The sequence below is a fragment of the Embiotoca jacksoni genome, unplaced genomic scaffold (genome assembly GCF_022577435.1).
Source record: "Embiotoca jacksoni isolate LCO1_2020_lvr unplaced genomic scaffold, fEmbJac1.0.p SCAF_8, whole genome shotgun sequence".
Lineage (NCBI taxonomy): Eukaryota > Metazoa > Chordata > Actinopteri > Embiotocidae > Embiotoca > Embiotoca jacksoni.
The window spans coordinates 15,955,538-15,977,260 of NW_027185436.1; the positions used below are offsets into that span (position 1 = coordinate 15,955,538).

Below are 21,723 nucleotides of genomic sequence, written 5' to 3' on the forward strand. Positions count from 1 at the left end.
CTTTAACTTATTTAATGTCAATTGCACTGTATCACGTTTTTTCTCTGTCAGACAGATCTGTTCACTCAAGAGATTAATCTATTTAATTTAGAGATGGCCCACCTCTGTGCCACAGTAAAGATTACATGAGGTCCAACCTACAGAGCAGTAACTGCAGCTCTCAGCTACACAATATGTCACTCAGCTAGATGATGGCAAACCTTCACATGCACATTGCAGTCAGTCAAGGTTAAGCACAAACTATATTTAGGACAAGATACCAGCACCACAGTTATGACAGAAGACCTAAAAATGTTGAATCAAGAGAAAGACAGGGTGGAACTCAAATCATCGCCTTGTGGTTATAAGCCTCCGACAACCATTAGAGACAAATTTAAAGCAATTTACTCAATGCATTCCTGAGATAGTCAGAATAATGGGATGGACAGGCAGACCAATAAACACATAATGCTTGGGCCACAGCTGACGCCGGTGTGTGATTGAATGATGCTGATGGATACAATTACAATACAGATACAATATATATGATGCCAAAATACCGATTGATGTAAGGTCTGAGCTTGACACTTGTTTGTATGCAGGCAGGGTGAAACTGAGACAGCTAGAGTGGGGACAAAACAAGAGGCTACCTATTTACACTGACGAGAAGAAAAAGAGAGAGAGAGGAGAGAAAGGGGAAAGAATTTTAAGGCTGCCTCGTTCCCTTGAAGAGGAAGGTGTGCTTCCTGGGAAACTGAATACTCCTCTGTGTCCTTGAATCTCTCATGTGTACGCTCACTGTCTCACACACTCCCCCCCACAGGAAACACACGCACACACTTGATCCCAAGGATAACAGCCCCACCTAAGACCGCTGGCTAATTTCAGATGCGATTTAAGGGTTCAAACTTCATTCATATTTTGCCTCTGCCCGTCACGCACTTGAAAACCATAAAAAATGGACACACCTGTCTGGGGATAATTGTGCGGGTTTATACCAAATTATTTCACCTGTGTGTTCTAGGCTTCAGGTGATCTATTTATAGATGGTAAATGATTATATGTGGCTCTAAAAGGCATGTTTCCGAAAGACTCCACCTCCAAAGTAAAGACTCAAGTTTCTGTGTGGGGAGATTGATCCAAACACTGAAACTCTTTCATTTATTCATTCAGCTGATTGGGCGAGCTACCTCCTCACATGACATCACTGGTTCAGGTGTTTTCTGTTTGCTCTCCTCTAGTCTGAAGTGGAATTTCCCTCAGCTTAAAAAAGAAACTGCAGTCACAACAAATGACTCAGACTGGCTTTAAAAAAAAAACCACACTCACGATTCCTCTCATGAAAACAAATCACGTTACGAGTTGGATTGATTCCATATCCTGGTCAGCAGTTAAAAAATACCACTTGTGTATGTGCTTTGTTCACTCACACGTCTCCGTGCACCAGTCCATATACTGTGTGAATGGTCCATCCGAAGCCGCCGAGTAATACGATGACCAAGACGATGATGACCAGGGCAGGAAGTCCCCAGCCCAAGAGAAAGTAGAGAAGGTATCGACGCTCTGTGTGCTCGTCATTCATCACCAGCACTTGCCAGAAGTTCACTGCCTGAGGAAACAGTTTAAATAAACAACTTTGTACAGCAATTTGAATAGAAAACATAAACTATACATGCCATGTGCAAACAGCATTCTCGGGGCAGTAAAATTTCCCTTAAACTTATCGAAGTCTGATAATGTTGTCCGGGATGGCAAAATGTCTGGACTTTTGAGGATTTTTTTTTTTTTTTTACTTTCGGTCTTCATTGTGAGCAAAGTACTAAAACACACACGCACACTTACATCACACCCACAATAACTATGTTTGCTTTGTAATCTAGCGGGCTTTCTCTGTCACATCCATCTGATACACTAAGCCGTGTATTGTTACGTAAGCGGATTTTCTGAACACCTGTTCATTGCAACACAGGCGCAATGTCTTATCCTAGTCTGAAGACTCCACACCCACTGCACTGGAGAAAGCAAGAGCAAAGACCGATGATTAATTCTATATTTTAAAATCAAGGGCAAAAACACAGCAGCTCTCATCTGTCTTTAAGGGCGAGGTCACAAACTGTTAACCTTTTTACTCCATTAAAACTGTTAAAACAATAAAATGTTTTTAGTGTCAATGAGGAATTGCCTTTAATTTGAAAACAAGATTTAGCCACCATCGACAAAGCAATTACAATTCATGCAATAGGTCAGCAGTGATAATGAATAACAGCTGATGATGTTTCCGTCCATCTGTTTACAAACACTCCAGCAGGTCAATTGCACAGAGCAATGTGATGCAACTAATGACAGGAGGTTAAAGGATGCTGACCTCTCCCTCAGATAACTTGTGCTGCATTCCAAATGGCGTACTTTTGCACTAACACTCACTTTTTTGAGTGCATAAGTGTGTTCACACTGTCGAGTAAAGAAACATGCAGTGCACTGCAAGTACCAGGATGATGCACTCAAAATGCCACAAAAAAGAAGTGTGAAACACTGGACACTTTCCAACCTAAACAGTCGCCATCTTGGCTCCATAGAGGAAGGTGTGGGAACACCGGCGTGAAGAATTTTCAAATTAAGACTCTGAGGAAACTGCAGCTGTTCCTGAACACAAAGTGTTTCTTTTTCACTACTGCCGGACAGAAGAATCAGTGTGTTTATTGAGTGTGGCATGAAAACACATTCATTTCTGAGTAAACTAATTAAAGTCTGGGGATATTTTGGCAGGTGATGTATTCAGATGCTGAGGTCATTTCTAGTCCGTGCAGAATGGCAGTGTGCAGATTGAAACAGCACTACTCTGTCAAAATTCCTGTTCTCCCCAAGTAAGAGTCCTAACATGTAAGAGCATTGTTTGTTAGTGTACTGAGGGAAGTATGTCATTTGGAACACAGCATTGGTCTCAACCATAATCATATTGTATAACCACTGACCTCGCTGCACCAACGCAAAAATTAACACAAACACACACACACACACACACACACACACACGCACACACACACACACACACACACACACACACACACACACACACACACACACACACACACACAAGCTGCACACAAAACTAAAGGGTTGTGTAACAGCTTGACTACACTGCCCTGAGACAATAGAGCGATGTCAGTCAGATTCAAGAGCCGCTGTTCCTTGGCTGGGAGCAGACTGGAGCCACTGAGGTACAGTAAATGGATTATAGATAACGTCGTGCTGAGCTGTTGCCTCTGCAGCGGCTGTATCCCTCACTGACTGTTGGTACTACAGCCTAAAGCATTGTGTTTCCAGGCTAACTGGCTGGAATTCAGTTCAGCAAGCATCCTGACTGGTTGACTTCAGACTCGGTTGTGCTTTTCTATTATCGCCATGCAAAAGGACTAGCACAACGAATTAAAACAAATAATTATATATTTATTCACCATGTTGACAGTGTCGGCTTTAATTGTCCAGTTTTGAGATATGTGAGCTATCTTTTGCCATTGCAAACAATGGGAGTAAACAGAATTTACTATTGGTCATCCCAGCAGAGAATGAACAGAATATTAAAATAAACAGCAATTTTTGTCCTTCCAAAGACAATGTCCTGTTTATTCTTGATACTCCACAGACCTCATAGTAAACTGTTTTTATTAGGGCCGAGCACGGATGGTGCGAAAGCCCTATTGTTCTTCAAGGAATTATTATTACGTGTTATTATTATTCTCCGTAAACAACTGCATTTTTTAAAACTCATAGTATTCAAAAACTCATGAAAGTTGGTACACGATGGTGAAACATTTCTTATTTTAGTGGAGTCGTGAGTGGGCATGGCCAAATTGCTCGCTAGCACCCCCTAAACAGATGTCCCGGTGGCTACATTTACCTACATGCACGAAATTCGGTGGACATTTGTATCACATCGAGATGTACAAAAAAGTTACATTGCACCATTACGTCAACTCAACAGGAAGTCCAGCATTTTGAATTTAGTTGCAGATTCACATGTTGTACTTTAATGAACTCCTCCTACAGATTTTGTCAGACCAACTTGAAATTGAGTCTGTGCACTCTTAACATGTTTGGAATTAAAAGTTATCAAAATAATTTGTTAAAATTAAAACAAATTTAATTTGTCTTTTGGATATCCAAAATATCCAAAGTATGTCATCCAAAATATTCAAACAAAAGTCATACTGTAGCATGTCCAAAAAGTGACCGAAAATTCCGTTTTCATATATAGTATATAGTATTCTGCGGATTATTCATACTTAATTTGAGAAGGAGCAGATATCTCAAAACCTGTGCAAATAAAAACCCAAACTGTTGCATTTCACTGAGGGTAAATATCGTTTTTGATTTGGCTGAAATGACTCTTTAGCTGAGATGAAGCGGTGACACATGACTGGAAAAGTCCCCATCCTTGTGTCTGACCACATGACTGAACGGTCTTGGTGGCCTTGGCTTGTCCGTCTACTATCGTAGTAAAAAATACCTTTGTCTGCTACTAAAATGTTGGCAGGTATCATCATACTACAAAGCTGTAAATCTGGCATCCCGGCTCTCATTTCACTTTTTGGCGAGTTTCCATGAAACTATGCTATGCAGCTGTAAAATCTCTATTGCTATGTAATCCTGGACAGATTTTGCCTCTGCGAGCCTCTGCAGACAACACACACACACACACACACACACACACACACACACACACACACACACACACACACACACACACACACACACACACACACACACACACACACACACACTGCAGTTATTGATTTGAGCCTTCTTTCATGGTCTGAGATGGGCTGCTGGCGCCCGCTCACATCAGCCACTTATCTGAAAGCAGCTACCTGATAGGAGGGGAAAAATTATCTCTGGGGTCGATACAGAGATGCAGGTGAGGACAGAAGGGTTTAACTGCCACACATCAATGAAAAACCAGAGTGGCAGGAATATTTTCCTTGTCAGCTACCATAGTTGCTGACAATCAAGAAATGACCAGATATGCTTTTTGGCAGGGTTGACAAAGAACAAGGTCAAGTTATGAAAAAGTAAATCTGTGAGTGATTTGAACTTTCTCTGAGGTGAATCTTTGTTTATGTTTCCTCCTCGATTCTAATCAGCTCTGCTACCATGCAAACTACTACCATGTGCATTTAAAACCAGTTTTTATGTCAGCAACACATTTGTTTTCAGTTCAAGGTCTCGTCATCCAGATTCTAACACGTCTTAAGCCACATGAAAGCCTTTGGTCTGAACCTTCATCCCTGAAGATATGTTGAAGTCATAGTCGGTAAACAATCCAAGATTAACAAACACTGCATAGACTCTGCACGTACAGCTCTTTGTGGTTTCAGTATCACCCTATACTGGTCAGTCTCCATTATCTTATTCAAGAGTTAATCTCATAATACTCCACCAATAATATTATATATGCCAGGAGTGATTATGTCCACGACCTAAACAATGATTATGCTCACTTTACAAATGTCACATGTTGTAAATTATGAATGAAAATAGAACAAATGTCAGTGACTTGCACAAGAAGAAGACAACATGAGGTAAAATGGGGGAGATTAGGAAGTTATTCTAAGGGATTGTCTCTCATATTTGTTGAATAAGTGGCCTGTGTTTATGTGGTGGAACTCATATTTATCCCTCCCTGAATCACTTGTAGTTATTCTTATTAGATATTTTGATTTATGATGGCAATAAAGCACATTTTCCCACCTTAAAAATTTAAAATATTATTTGCCGTCAAGTCAATATAAATTGGTTTGCAGTAATTTCTACAAGCATGCCTCCCACTGCAAATATAAACAAAATAATAGAGTAAAAAAAAAATTTGTTTTCCTAGTAAAGGACAGTGGATCATGTCCAAATTAGAATTTCCTTATGTTTTTTTATGTTTATCAAATCTATTTAATCAGGCTTTAATCGGGATGTTCTACAAATCCTGAACAAATAAACAAATGAGGAACGAATGACTTTGATTAAGTACATTTGGTTCCCCTGAGTGAAGGATTTGGAGGAGGAGGATCAGCTGAGGTAAAGAGTCTCTCCCAGCTGCAGTGGGACTCTCTAGAGGGGCTGTTTATATACCCTCGCCTATGTTCACCACATTCCTGTGCTCTCTCAGCAGGTCACAAGTCATCTCTGGTCTCTCTGAAGGATTAAAATGGGTTTAGGCGAGACTTATACTGTCGATTTAAAATCATATTCTACGCTTCGGCTTTTTGTATAGATGTAATGTAAGTTTACAGCTGCATTAACAAAGAAGAATGTGTCAGATATTTCGGTGTAGAAGGAGTAATTAAAGGATCATTATTTGATAAAAACCAGCCAATATGAAGTGTTCATATTGTTAAACTGCCCGAGTGGCTTTCTTGTTGGTAAAAAAAGAGAGACCAAAATGAAAGAGGCCAGATGGGCAAGAAGGAGGGGTTCAGGGCTGAATGGGGTGAGGTGTTACTAAAGTGGTACCAGTCTCAGGTCAAAGGTCATGTCACGCAGCCTTCTGGTACCTTCATCTCGCCCCTTATAGAGAACTTTGCCTTGGCCCGCGTGGTGTAGGAATGAATTTTCACTACTTATTACATAAAGAACACACGTTGAAATGAGAAAAAGAAAGAATTTATATGCCAAGCCATGAGGAAAGTAAGAAGTAGAAGGAAATCAGGCTTTTTGTATATATTTGATGGGAAAAAACTGAAAACCCATTCCTCTCCAAGAAACACGCTTATTGGTAATTGCAGAAAAACTATATTGAAGAAATAACTTGGAAAAACAAAATGATTAAAGTTGTAGATTTCTCAGAGACAGCTTTACATTATGATACCAGCAAAGCAGTTTAATAGTCTACTCATACTTCTATGGGAAAATAAATAGAAAAATATTTTATAAGCAATATCTTATAACAGAAAAAAAAAAAGAGTCATCTATCACAATCTCTAACTCAATGGCAAATCTTATAGACTTTCTCTAACTGCCATCTGCTGTCCCGGTAGAAATCAAAGAGTAAAAATAATGTGCTCAAATATGTAGGTATAATGCGAAAAGGAGCTAAACTTTTTTAACTTAAATGTGGAGACAGATATGTCTGCTATTGCTTCTTAGCCCGGTATTACCTGTATAAGCATCCAAAAGAACTGACTGAGGTGGAAGTAGTGAGAGAAGAGCGCCAGAGCAGCACAGCTGTCCTCTGAAAACATTCGGCCTCGGAAAGCCGACACCAGGAAACAAATCTGTAGAAAAAAAGAGAGAAAATACATATTAATAATTATTTATAATTGTTTAGTATGTAGGAGTCAGCAGCAGCAGTACGTTTTTATTGCAGTTGCTGTCTGTACAGAATGGGCTCATTCTGAGGAACACAGTGAGATTTTGCGTGGCTACCTGAAACACTGGCACACTCACAGGTGTAGTACTACCTGCAGTGTCAGCAGGTCATATTGCACAAGAAGTGATTTATTGCTTTCCTTATAGTCTATACATTTTTCAGGGAGACAGCAGGATTCAGATATCCCTGCCCCTCTCGGCTCCCAAAGAAGACATTCTATTCTGCAGACCTGTTACATCACCATGCAGCAAGCTATGCAGGTGGGAGCAAAAATAAAAACATCAACAACACGAACACGAACACTGACAAATTTGTTCTTTTGTATCGTCCCTCACACACACACAACAATTTGCAAAAATGTGTGGGCATTGCACTATTCCGAAGACTATAACAAAGGGCATTAAAGAAAACTGCTTGTGGAGAGTGTGTGTGTGTGTGTGTGTGTGTGTGTGTGTGTGTGTGTGTGTGAGAGAGAGAGAGAGAGAGAGAGAGCGAGTGAGAGATAGCAGAGAGGGAGAGAGTTTTTGTAGGCGGGAATGTATCAGAGCCAAAACTCAATTTGTAACATTGGAGGCAGGACTGTGTGGAAAACCCATGAGGGCAGCAGAAAATACAGCTGCCCTGCTGTCCATCAGAGAGCTTCATTAACCTCTGGTGCCAATGTAGCCGGGCCATTGTTACATAACCTGCAGCATGTCGGCCCGCTGCCAGTACCGTGGACCAGAGAGAGGGTGAATGGAAGACAGCAGGAGCAGAGGGATGAGGGAAGAATGATAATTTGGTGTCAAATGTTACTTACAATATATTCATTATACTCAGCAATCAGGAGCTGAAACAGCTTCAAGTAAAAAGGAAGGTCTCTGCTCAACACTGAACTTAAAGTTGTCCTTTATTCTGCATACAGTTATTAGTTCTGTTAACTCAATAGTCACTTAACAAAATCCAGCAAATGGGTCTGAAGACAAATCTGAAGAGCTCTTCTATCTCTAAGACAACCTAATGTATACTGTTGACACCACAGTATACAGTATGTACTGCATACAGTATATATCAGTCCCTTTGGGATTCTGTGGAGTTGTTTTGTGATTGCCGCATAGCTGGAAATATTTCACCGCTCATCTTTTTTTTCTTTTTTAAAAAATTGAACTTAAAGAACAAAAGGTGACAAATAAATGTCCTCAGTTGTAAAAGTAACAGAGCTTTACAAAACAAAAAGGCTTAGGCTACAGCTTCTGTATTTTAAATTATTTGTATATAAATTCAAAACATATATACACAACTGTAAGGACGAATAAAACATATGTAATAATTGAACACATATTAGATGATTAGACTCACAAATTCTAATGATAAGACATCATTTTCTGGTCGGCTGGCCGGCCATTAGCTTTGATAAGAGGAAAGGTTGCAGAGCCTCACTGACTATAAATGAAAAGTTATTCTGTAATACCTTTGGCAGAGCTTCTATTGAATACGTTTATTGCAAAGAAGTTGTGGGAATTTGGCAAAATTGTCAACTCTCGCAAATACGGCGGAGGTTGCCGTAATTAGCATTAACTATTGCGATCAAGATTGTGATTTTTAGGAGGGACTGATATAGATAATGCATACTTTGGCATGATGGCACAAGGTTTCACCAGATAAGAATGCTGAGCTGTGACATGACCAGTTTTCCACACTCACATACACCCAACTGATATTTGTTTGACTTGTTTTGTGCTGAGGTTACTTGTAATAAAGAATATTAAGTGGCCTGCCCTTCGGATAAAACCCTAAAAAACTGTCTGTTTAAGGAGGGTGATGTCATCGTTGTCACTCCTCAAACGTGTTTTCTCCAAAGGAGTTCTTTTGAAGTGTACTTTTTGTCTTTTCTCTTCCTCTGTAGTTATTTTTTTTTCGGCCTTATTGTATTACATTTTAAAAACCTATCATAAAAAAACCCATGTAGCCATTCCTGGACTTTCCAGCTCTTACGAACTGTGTCTGCATCCTGCTGCTGAGTAATGGGAAAAGTCAGGGCCTTTTTAGAAAAATACGAATCATGAGTCAATTTCCCATCCATGCTCCAAGTCCTGGAGGGTGTGAGTGGGAGGGAAGGTACAGGAAGGGAACTTGTGCCTGAACTACCTGGAACACTGCCTTAATGTGGAAGCTGTTCATGTAGCTTATGGGAACAAAGATTATGCAATGGGGTTTTGTTTTTTTGGCAGAGTTAGTCCTTTTCAGCCAAAGGCACAGTATGATACATCTGTATATCTTTTCAAAAGCAAAACAATGGGGAAATTACCAAAAAAGAATGCTAAATATACTGCAGCAACCACACACGTTTGTTTAACACAGCGGGCACTAACTTTGTGACATCAAGCACAGGTTAAGTGCTAATAACAATCGCTTCGGCTCAGCTCATCCATTTTAATGATTATTTCAGTTGATTTAAATTTGATTCGGGCTGTGTCTACCACACATGCAATAACATTGTCACTACTGAAATACTAGGCAGTCTTAACAGATTTGAGCAATGTAACTACATAAATGTACTATAGCCTATAACCACAAGAATTGAAGCCACTGACCTGTGGGGACACAATAATATAACAGTCTTGTTGGTGATAAAGGGAAAAGTGCTGATGGATTAAATAGACTCTCTAACCGGCAGCTGGCCTCCAGATGTGCACAAATCCATGTGTTTGTGTTCTCCAGCTTATTCTGCGCTAGAAACTATATGGCTCAGATGAAGGACAGAAATCAGGTATACAGGTATGGTATAACACTCAGTTAACAGGTAACAGGGTGGATTTCATCAAGAAATAATTTGATTAGAGCTTGTCTGGTCACCATGTGCCTTTTCAAACAGCCCTAGATTAAGCAGTCATATTAACAGGCACACACACACACACACACACACACACACACACACACACCAAAAGCACACTCTGACCTGACTTTTTTTTATTGCTTTTGTGCCTGTTATATATTACTCTATTGTCGCCACTCACTAGGCTCTAGCTAATGTATCACCCTTCATGTCATATGGCTAAACCAGTAGTGCAGGGCATTAAACTGTGCATAAAAGCACAAGCTTTTTATAACTAACTACTCAGGACTTACAGTGTTTCTATGTATATACCTTACTTTGTTTTGGAGGAAGAAATCAGTCCAAACTGCCTGTAATCTGAGTTTGGCATTAACCGAAATCTTATCGAAACCACAAGCCATCTTAAATCTGAAACTCGTGACACTTGTGATAAACAATCAGAGTGAAACTAATAAAACGTGCAGCATAACTGAGGTAAAACCGAAGAGGGCGAGGTGGGACCTTTGGTCTGTTACCAGTGGTTGTGCACTAAGCAAACTGTGAACTGATTATAAAGTCACCTGTGAGAATGGAGGGGCATCCTTGGATAAATCAAACCTAAACTATAACCATTTGTTCTTTAATGGCGTAGTTCCAAAACCAATTGCTTGAGCCTTATTGAGCAGAAGAACGGGTAAACTATTCAAGCCTTTTGAAAGAAATGTAAAGTCAGCAGCACACTATGTTACAGGGCTGGAATTGGAGACCTATTAGCTGCAGTTAGCTAAGTAGGTTTAAGGGTCACGACAACCATTGTTTGGTCCATTGTGAAAATAACACAGGCACAGTGTCAACATTGTATAGATGGTGACCTGCCACCGTTGGGTTTGTAGGGTGGGGAGGTGATAGGTGCGGATGTGCGGTTTAGAGCTGTATCTGCTGCGGCTTTTGAAAATACATATGAAAAGAAAAACAAAGCAGCTCTTCTTCCACCATCCTTGTCATCAGGCCCACAACCTTTAGGCCAATCAATTGGCTCATGTCTTTGGATAAGTGTCCAATCAGAGAGCTCCCCTTTGTTGTTTGTCCCTGAAGCACCCAGGAGACAGTCCATTCACTGTTGTTGTTGCTTTTATTCCAGATATATTTCTGCCTTGGGAAGGATTTCAGTACTGTCTAGGCAATATTTTAACCTCATTTTGATTTGATAAGCAGGTCTGAAAAAAAATCTAAATGCTCGTTTTTCAACATTATCTCAGCAGTGGGAAATGATACAGAAGCTGACGGAAAACAGTGTCATCAAGATGAAAAAGAGACAAATTTTAGAAATGCAGGAGCATAAAATAAATCAAAACACAATGGATTCATAAGATCAGAGAAATGCTGCGACACCAAACTGCAAAGAGTAAACATGGTATTTTGGTGCAGGTACTTGGTGCTGCTGCTGCTGGTTGCAGCTCTCATCGTCCTACTGAGTTGTGCAGCTGATCGATATCCCTGTGTGTTGACGCTAAGTGTACTAGTGGAGCTAAAAATAGCAGCTGCCTGGTGCATTACATCACTGAGGGAGTGGAGTCTTAGCCGTCTGCCTGCCAGACTATCCATCCAAACTTGTGTCCCAAACACTTAACCTTAACCCCCCCACCCCACCCCCACCTTCTGCTTATTCATCTCATCTTTTCTTCTACCCCCAACTTCCTCTCTATCCCCTGCTCAACCCTTCATCTCATCTCCCCCTCCTCCTCTCACTGCTCCCTTCTCCTTCACCTCCCCCTTCTCTCTAACAGCTACCGGTCTGATCTAGCTGGCTCCAGCATCAGCCTGCACCCTGGGTGTTTCCTCTGATCCCTTTGTTCAAAAAGGGACTCAGAAAAGGACAAATATGAGGTTATCGTTACCCTCTCACTTCCTTCATTATTATTTAACTGAAGCATTGGTCCTTATAAAACAGCTTCAGCACCCTCAACACTATTGATCACACCTCCTCTGCTAATCCATAGCACAGACATTCAGACCATTAGCAACCATAGGAAAATGAGCTCAAATGTGTAGAATTACATATTGATGTATAAAGAACAATCATGAGCACTTTAGACTGAGCAATGTGACAGGCAACGGTATGTGTGTCAGTACTATTTTTTCCCTGCCCTACAATATTCAGTATGTGCAAGCATCATCAGTCTCCTCACGTGCCGCAGCCTCTCACTTCACGCATGTGTGTTGTTTATGTGCTTGAAGCTCACAACCAATTGCAAGAAAGGGGTCACAGAGATGGCTGATACAGTCGCTGGGTTAGTGGGACAGCGTGTGCAGAGGACAGAGGAGAGGTAAGTCAAGTGACTTCACATTTGCTGACGAGACATACAGTGTGAGGTCGTCAAAATAAAAGGGTGAAGACAAAAACAGACGAGCCACGAGTGAGCTGAGATGGAATCTTTGTCACTGGTTGAGTGTCTAATGTCACATTTTGGAAGCTACAATGTTGCTTTAACATACAAACTAATACAATATGATCACTGGCACATTCACCAACAAATTGTACATGCGTGATAATGAGCCTTTTTTTAATTGTTGTATAAGGCCCGAGTGCAGAAGTAAAGTTCACGGGTGTTTTGGGTTGAATCTTGGGTTGAGGTAAACTTGCTGAGCCAGCTGTTAGCAAATAAACACCCACCCCCCTTTGGTCTGTGTCATGTCCAAACAACCACAACATTGCATCTCCACTTGCTTACGTGAATACACACTGCAATACTGTAATAGCGTGTCTATGTGTTCGTGTGAAATAGGGAGGGACGATTATCAAGATCTTTCACCGGTTTCAAGGAACAACCAATGTATTCCCAGAATAAGCTATGACTCCTATTTTTATTAAAGCTTTCACAAATTAGTTTTTTATGTAGTGTCATAAAGACACGATAATGGTTCATCATAATCAGTTTCCATTTAGTGAGAGAACATGTAAACAAAAACAATATTTCCAATGTTATTTTTGTTGCAGAATCTCCCACCACTGTTCACACTACACTCACACAGAGATCTGTGGTAATGCTAACTCCTCCATGCACACAATCTCAGCAGTACCACCCACATGAAGCACATTTAGCTGCATTCCAGCAGGCCTCCTCTGTCTCCCATTCAGACTTCAGTCAAAGAGCATCAGTGCTGCTGGAAACTGGGAGCTGCTTTTGATCACAACAGGGCTACTTTCAAAAAGCCTCTTGAATTTCCTTCCCCAACATCTGGTGAGAATCAGTCTGGAGTCCAGACAGAACACTCTGTGCAAGCCACAAGACGCATGCACACGGACGCATGTGCACACAGCTATAAAAACACTGTAACCAGCTGTTCAAGGTCAGCTCCCTAAACACACACACTCAATGGGGTCTACTTTGCTCTGCCACAAAACTGTGTGTGTGTGTGTGTGTGCTTTAGTGCGTACATGATGTGGTTGTGCTCCAACCCTCAAATAGACTTCTATAGTCTACTGCCACGGTTTGACCATTAAACACAGTTGCGTTGTGCTATTCTGGGTAAATAGATGAAATGCCACATAGCAAAACACCATGGAAACAAGCGCAGTGTTCAAGTTATGAGTTATACTCACAATGTTGATGTTTAAGTCTCAATGATGAACATTTATATTTTCATGCAGGTTATTAATAATCAGAGACAGAGAGAAAAAGTGGTGATATGTAAACATATCTGTCTAACATATGCACATGTGTGCTGATGTGATTATGAAAGTGCCATGTGAGTTACATTACAGGTAAAACTATGAGCAGACTATGATGGCAGGATACAAATCTTTTTATGACCTGATGCATCACTTCCAGATCAGTAGTACTTTCATGGTTCAGCTGTCATCAGGAGAACAAGTGCACAACTAATCGTATTGATCACAAAACTTACAGAAAACCTACTTTGACCTGTTAAAGTAGCTTCATTCACTTCTGTCCAACAGACCATCGATCCAGGAGAGATCCCTTCCAATGCAAATTGGCTGATATGCAGCAGCTCTGTGTCTGTCAATGGGTGGCTGTAGCGCCGATCAATTTGTGAAGAATCTGGTAGAGTTAAATATTGTATGCTTCACTTGTGCTGCTCCTGCCGACATACCCATAATGCATCGTGCACTGGTGCCTCGCTGTGCAATTTAGACTTAATCACAGCCACAGAAGTACTATCAGGCATTTTATAATGTTCCAGTTGGATTTATTTGTTTATCCTTGCAAACTTAAGACTACATTAGCAAATGTTTGGAAGAATCACGTAGTTGTAATTTAACTGTTTTGCAATTTTGTATTGAGCTACTACAATTAATCTGCAGTGAATGACTCGTTGATTGGCCGTTCAACAATTTCTTAGTGTGCTCCAAAAAGGCCTAGTCATAAAAGGAAGTAGTGCTCAGGGGAGTCCTTGATCACCCACTTCATTCACATGTGCTGTTGAACTTTGTTCTAGCTGTGGAGCTACAATGACCCCTGCAGGTTACTGTGACAAAAAGCTGGAGGCTCTGTCTGTGTCTGTGAAGCTGTGTTTGCACATTAGTGTTTGTGTGTGTGTGTGTGTGTGTGTGTGTGTGTGTGTGTGTGTGTGTGCGTGTGTGTGCGTGCATGTAAAGGGTGAAGTGAGTTAAATAAGTGTATTTGCACATATAGCCATCTGTGTATGTCTGTCATTAATGTGAGCATATACATGTATTTTATGACAGTTTCATTGGCTCTGCTTATTTGCATAAGGTGTGCACGTGTGAGCACATTCACTTGAGTCTGTTGAAATATTTGTATGTATGTGTCCATCTGTGTGTACTTGCTTTGTGCTCAGTATTTTTGGCAATTGAAAATATGCATGTACTTTCCATTAATCGCAATCAGAGGTGCATCTGCTGTTGTTATTTTAAATCACGCTCAGGAAGAGACTGTAGTTCAAGAAAAGCTAAAAACAAATTGACAAAGTAGCCTGATTACAATCTGCTGATAATCCAAGAACAAAAGACCTTATTATAGATACAGCTCTCTGCAATTACAACATATGCCATTTCCTTCCTCCATTCAATATTTCCTAAGTCATCGAGGAAATTAGGTGACTCTCATTTTCTATTTCAGGCATTAAGATGGCATCACAGATCTACACTAATGTTGTAGTTTTCCAGACGTGAGAAATGGCTTTAAAAAGGTCTGCAAGGGGGCTTCAATTATATTATTATTTACTTATAATTATTATTTGCTAAAAACAGACCGCAGTCTGTGTCATATGTTATAACAAGAGAGAAACATCCCGTTCAACCTAACCTAAAAAACAGTGCAAACATCAAGCTAGAGTGGGCAACCCCACTGACCTCAACAGTTTCAGAGTAAACACATCTTGAAACCTCCAAGGCTCACTCAACTCTACGCATAAAGCTATGCCAAGACAGCTGTCAAACTCCAAAAATAGAATGGGATACTGGGGACTTTGACAACTGGAGGCTGCCACTTTGTTTATCATTCACAATGTCAAAACAGCAGCGCTGTTTGATGAAGGCCCTGATGACAAAGTGAATGACTCCACAGAATTAGGTGAAAGGTATCTGTTGGTGAATGGAGAGTTTAAAAAGTCCAAGACTAAGCAGTAATGATTATTGTTAGGAGTAAATTTACTACAATTTGACCTTAAATACATTTTTCGGGATGGATTTTATTAATTCAGATATATCTTCAAAACATAAATCTGACACATGAACTTTCTCCATTATTACAGCTATGCAGTCATGTCTATGTGAATTTGTGTTTATGGACAGTAGAGCCATAATAAAGGAGAATGGCTACTGTTGCCTTCTACTTTTTTGTGGAAACAGAGGAAAGCTGGAATGGCTTGAGGGTCATTCGCTTTTAGGCCAACACACATTCCAGAGTCCAGAAAGGTCAGAGTCTGCTGCAGCACAGCAGATGGTTAGAGGGTCGATACCATTAATCCAATTTAGATTACACTTTTAGATATCAACAAATCAAACAAGCATGTGTGCAGATATGTGACCACAGACACACAAACTTAACTGCTTTAAATGCATGCAAAGGGACAGTAAGTTGTTATTACTGCAGCATAATGCAACAAGATCAAGCAGAAAGTTGTCTTCTTTGGACTTCTATATCACTGTCAATGCCTTTTATTTTATACTGTCTGCACACAAAAGCCATCAACAATAATGATTTGGCTACCACAGACGACACAATAAATGCCACATGAAATCTCATTATTTTTGAGATCAGTACAAAATGTCAACACTTGCTTGGTGTTAAATCAAATGGTATATTTACAGTAAACAATCTGCAAACCAAGCACCGCCTATACACTACCCATTTGCAACTGATAAACAGTTAGCGGTTATTTAGAGGTGACTCCTCAGAAACTCAATGCACAGTACTGACAAAATGCAGTGAAGAAAAGATGATATAAATATGATAAAATAGGAATATGCATACCAGCTGTCATTTATTTAAACAATGCAAATTTTAAACTATTCAACTGTGTTTACGAGACAGCTCCACAGGCTACCTGTAAAGACTAATGGTCATGCCACATGCAACCAGTTTAGGGAAAATCAGCATTTAAAAATATTGTCAAACTGATGAGTCACAGGATGTGCTCAGCCACTTTCACACAGATAGACAGAGAAGGGGAGGGAGAGACAGAGGGATTTTGTAATGTCACAGCTCCCAGCTAAACCTAGCAGCAGCCAAAATAATAAAGGGAACAGAGAATAGAAACAAGGACATTACTCATTATTTTGTGATATAAAGGATGAAAAGAGAGGAGATGAAACTTAACAGGAAAATGAAGACATGAAAGGAAAAAAATAAATTGGCTATTAGTGTGCATCGTTAGGCCTCAATTTTCCATAGCAGGAAGAATGACAAGGTCACAATGCAGAGCAAGAGCACATATAAGAAAGATGCTGCTGACTTTAACAGTGGATCAGATAAAGAGGAGAGGAGTCAGGGCAGCACCAGGCACAAGGTGTTGGAGTAGCCAGTCGAGCGTAATGTGAGTCTCCCAAGAGGCCGTCTTCACCTCTCCACTGTCCTGTCTCTGCACCCACCCACGCACAGTAACACAGGATCTGACTGCTGATACCTTACACCCTTCCATCACCTGCCTGCCATTAGCTCAGGCTGACAGACGGTAAGGAGTTTAGAATTGCATTAAAATCTTATCAAGGACATTCTGTATAATTTGTCTTGCTGTTTTCTTTTTAACTACTACAAGCAAAAATGACAACCTAAAACTTCAATGTAAAGAAAACCCACTGCAAAAAAAAATTGCTTTTAAAGCATTATAGGACTTTGTGTTATAAATATCTGAAAAAAAAAATGCAGAAAAATATTTTTGCTGAGTGGCTGTGAGAAGAAAAAAAGTAAAAAATACTAACTTTTCTTTTGCTGTCTTGTTTTGTTTTCAAACTCTTATGGGTATAAGAACAGAGTATGATAAGATAAGACACATTCTCTGACGTCAACCAGAGAAGTAGACACAAGCGCACACACACAAAGCAATCCTCTGTTTATTGATGTAATGACTGATTGCTTATGATGGGAACAGATAAACTTCCTCAGGAAAAGCACAGTCGCTCACTTCATTTAGAAAGACTTGTGTTGATCTTACATTTTATGGACAAGAACACAGTGAGGTCTTGGATTGCACAGTTCCTACATCTTCTATCCTGGAGAGCTGAGTAACCCTCCACCCACGTCCACGTACACAATGATAACAGACAGGAACTTCTCAAAATCCCGACAGCAATGAGACAGTCTCTGTATTCTGCTCAGAGGCGGGAAGTGACGGTGACAAGTGGTGTATGAGAGGGGAAGAAGTTAGTGTGGTGTTTATGTGTGTTTGTTTGTGTTTGTGGATTGAAGAGCAGACTTCTGAATGCTGGCTTCAGTCCCAGAGCTAACAGGAAATCCTCTATAACCAGAACTAAGAGTCACCTAAACACCTCCCAGACACTGAAATAAAGTGCTGGGACCACTGGGGTAAACACTTCACAGAGTGTGTGGGAATGGCTTTCTGGGATGTGGAGGGCTGTTTAATCACGACGGATGAAAAATTAAATTGTGTTTTGTTTGCATGAGAGATGGAGATGGAGATTTTCCTTTCCCACATTGGTACCTGGATATGTGTGTTCGAGCACACACAAACATTTCCCTCCCATTGTGTGTTTTAAGGCTTAACTACTTAATATGAATTAGGGGACTTTTTTCAATGATATGTAGTGTAGCCTAATAAACCTGAAACTGATAAAAAGAAATGTGAACATTAAAATTTCAATTAATACAGAAAATCATACTTTATTTAAATAACAGGCCTGATTTGAATGGATTGTCTTTGATTAATTCAAACTGCCAATGATGTAAATTGGTTTTGTAACACTACCGATACTGGATGCTGTCACTTCTTTGACACTTACTCATTGTTAGTATCGTACCCTGCCGTGTTAAGTGCCATTTGGCTACTGTCATTGATTTATATTTTGCCAAAATTATAATGCAGACTTATGTGAGCAGTGATCTGTCCTGCAGAGACACAGGAAAACCCACATGAAAACCTATCTCAGGACCACATATAGCAGAGTTTCTGAATTTATTCACATCGATAATAACAAGATAGCTGAAAACAAAAACGTGTGCTATACACTGTATATACCAAAGAAAAGTGAAAGCATTTAATTTCTATTGTCTTATTTTCTATATACATGCTATAATTGCCACTTTAGAGATTAAATCTAAATTGTGATGGACACAATTGCAGACAAACACCTTCTCAGAGAGAATATACACTATTAAGTTTAAAAAATATTTGTCAGGAAGAAACTATCAAAACTTGCATGTACATTTGTAAATACAGCATATAGACTGTACTCAGCATGCTTGTTATGTTTGTTATTTACCATATATGATGTCTGATTGGCTGAGGTAACAACAAGCACAAATTCCTAACCATCAGTCCTGGAGTGACAGAGCTTTCTCCACCGCTGTCATCTCTCTCCAACAATACATTTGGGACTGCACCAACCGGCCACATTTTACTCTTCTTTGAGGAACTGCTTTTAATGTTTGATTTAATGCCTCCTGCCACTTCTTGTGCTTTTAGCTTGTTATTTGCATTTAGTGTACTTATATTTAGCCCCCCACCCCCCACAATTTTAAGTATCTTCAAAAGCACTATATAAATAAAATAAATATGTACAGTATATGACCAGTGCTTACATGGACATGGGTAAATTTCCACTCAGACAATCTTCAGTTGTCTTGCTGAGAGGAGGACAAACTGCTGACACTGTGCAACCTCTGATGTGACAAAGACGTGTGCGTGGACACACACACACACACACACGAAAAACCTAAATCGTTAAGCGTAAGATCACTCTCCCTGAAGTAGGATGGAACAAATCATTATTTTCCCTCAATAGGGTGTGACGTCTCTTGCCAGTGGCCGCTTCCTGTCACCTTGTGGGAGTCTGGATGCTGACACGGATCAGATCAACCTTCAACCCTTTGACATCTTTAACAAATTCAAAGTCATCTTACTAAAACTGCTAAAACTTATTAAATATTTCTAGTACAGAGCAGTCAGTGTTTTACCCATGGCAATGAGAAATGGCAATGAGTACAAAATGAATGGATTTTCATTGTTTGGATATTCTGCTTGATTAAGTTCCCTGGGAACAGCAGAGATGAGTTATTGGCCTCTCACTATTGTTACCTTTTTAGTGGTTCGCTGACAATGGAGCGGCTGCTTATTGAGTTGTAACTTATTATTGTAACTTATAAGAAAAGCAAATCTGAAGATGTTAATATAAAGTATGTAATGTCTGGAAATAGACATGTAACATGCTAGAGGACAAGAAAATGTAAAAACTAAATGTATTTTGATGTAATATTAATGTTAGAAGTCTGTATAATCTTTTTTTTGTGTTCCTGTTCTGTTAGCTCACTCGTCCTCTCTTGCTATTTCTCCCACTCCTGTTGCCTTCCTTTTATGGTGATTTAGCAACTAAATATACTACTCACTTGACCTCAGGTCAGTGACATCTTATAACTAGATATTAGAGAAGTGAAAAGGATGGCAGCCAGAACATTGAGCCAGGAATATTATTAAAAATAAACTACACAAGTCGAACCTGAAGCCTTCACCTTCTCATTCTCTTCCACCTGCTCAGAACTCTAAAACTCCCAGAGAGGTGGGATATTATTCTTGTGCTTTCTCGTTGACTGTAGCTGTTGCACAACGCAATTAATCAAACAGGCAGCTTTCATTTTCTCCACGTAGAGGGCAGAGTCAGTGACTAATTACAGCCACCACAGATGGAGTGCTCTCTCTGTCAGGGGAGCTCAATGTGAATCAGTGGTGAGGCAGGGGCAAGTTTAAGAGACTTTCCTGTCACAAATCGTACATCTTCCATCAATGATGTGAAATCGTTAATCAAAGCCCAGTGAAACCCGCTGATTGTAAATATAATGTTTAGGTTGTGTTCCATATTCAATAAGGCAAAAAAAGCAAAATTCATCAATAACTGAAAACTGACTTTGATCTATCAAAGATGTAATTTTAACGGACTCTGCTGCAACAGCAGTTAAAGCCTCAGTTTTATTAAGATGTGGATTCAGATAAATTCTTACTGACATAGACTCTAAATGTCCTTCAGCACGCTGCTGTTTTATCTTTGTGGTTAAGCACACCATACGACACTGAATTGTAAAAGAATATTCAATAAAACGCCTACTATATGGACCATGTTGGATGGTTGTTAAGGTAGTTTGTCACGTTTCAGCCATTTAAATCCACTACACATCTCAATGTCTGCATTCAAGTTTTAACAATAAAAAGTCAGTCAATAAGGTAAATTCAGTCCTACTGATTGATCTACTTATTGATTTGGCAGTAAGGACACTGAATAGTTGAAGTGATTGCTGCATTAATGTAATCTAGAAGGTATATGAAAATAACAATAATTGAACACTTAGGACAGGTGTTGGACACAAACAAAGAAGAATACAGAAAGAAGCAGCACATGAGAAATAAACTTCACAAACAAATCTGCTCCTCAAGGTTTACATAGAAAAAAGAAAATAGGATTTTTGTCGCTAGTCATTTCAGCTCAAAGACAGTGTTAATGGAAGACAATGATGTCATTAGATTTTTATTTTTATTCAGCACATCCTGCACAGCGAGCCCATCATTACCTCCAAAATACTCCCACCAGTACCAGATGACCACTTAGAGGGAACATCTTAATATCAGAGTGCACGTTCAGTTAGGCCTTCAGCTTGACAGTCTGGAATCCAACCAGGCCTTCGTTAGCTGGCCTTGACTGGAAGGCCACAGAAATAGACAGAAATTTTTAAGCTATAGCACAATCTCAGACAAGGAAGAAGGCCTTAATATACAATAAAGTATCAACAAGGAAAGACAAGGGATGGAATTTTCCATCCAAAACCCTTTCAGGTTTAGGGGCTCTGCCTAGGCCATAAACAGGTCGAGTCCGAGGTGGCTAGCCCCCAAGGACTGCTTTAGAAAGGGCTCGTGTTTGTCAACCAAAGAGAGGGGGGACCAG

At 39.9% G+C, this 21,723-nt stretch overlaps 1 protein-coding gene across 1 annotated transcript in view; it reads right to left on the reverse strand.

Annotated features, from left to right (window-relative positions):
- adgrv1 (adhesion G protein-coupled receptor V1) overlaps nt 1-21,723 on the reverse strand; it is a 103,370-nt gene that overhangs the window by 20,794 nt on the left and 60,853 nt on the right. The window contains exons 90-91 of the mRNA XM_069178331.1: nt 7,125-7,241; nt 1,410-1,588 (exon numbers count right to left, since the gene is read on the reverse strand). Of these exons, the coding sequence (XP_069034432.1) occupies nt 1,410-1,588; nt 7,125-7,241 (296 nt within the window). The remainder of the gene's footprint in view (nt 1-1,409; nt 1,589-7,124; nt 7,242-21,723) is intronic.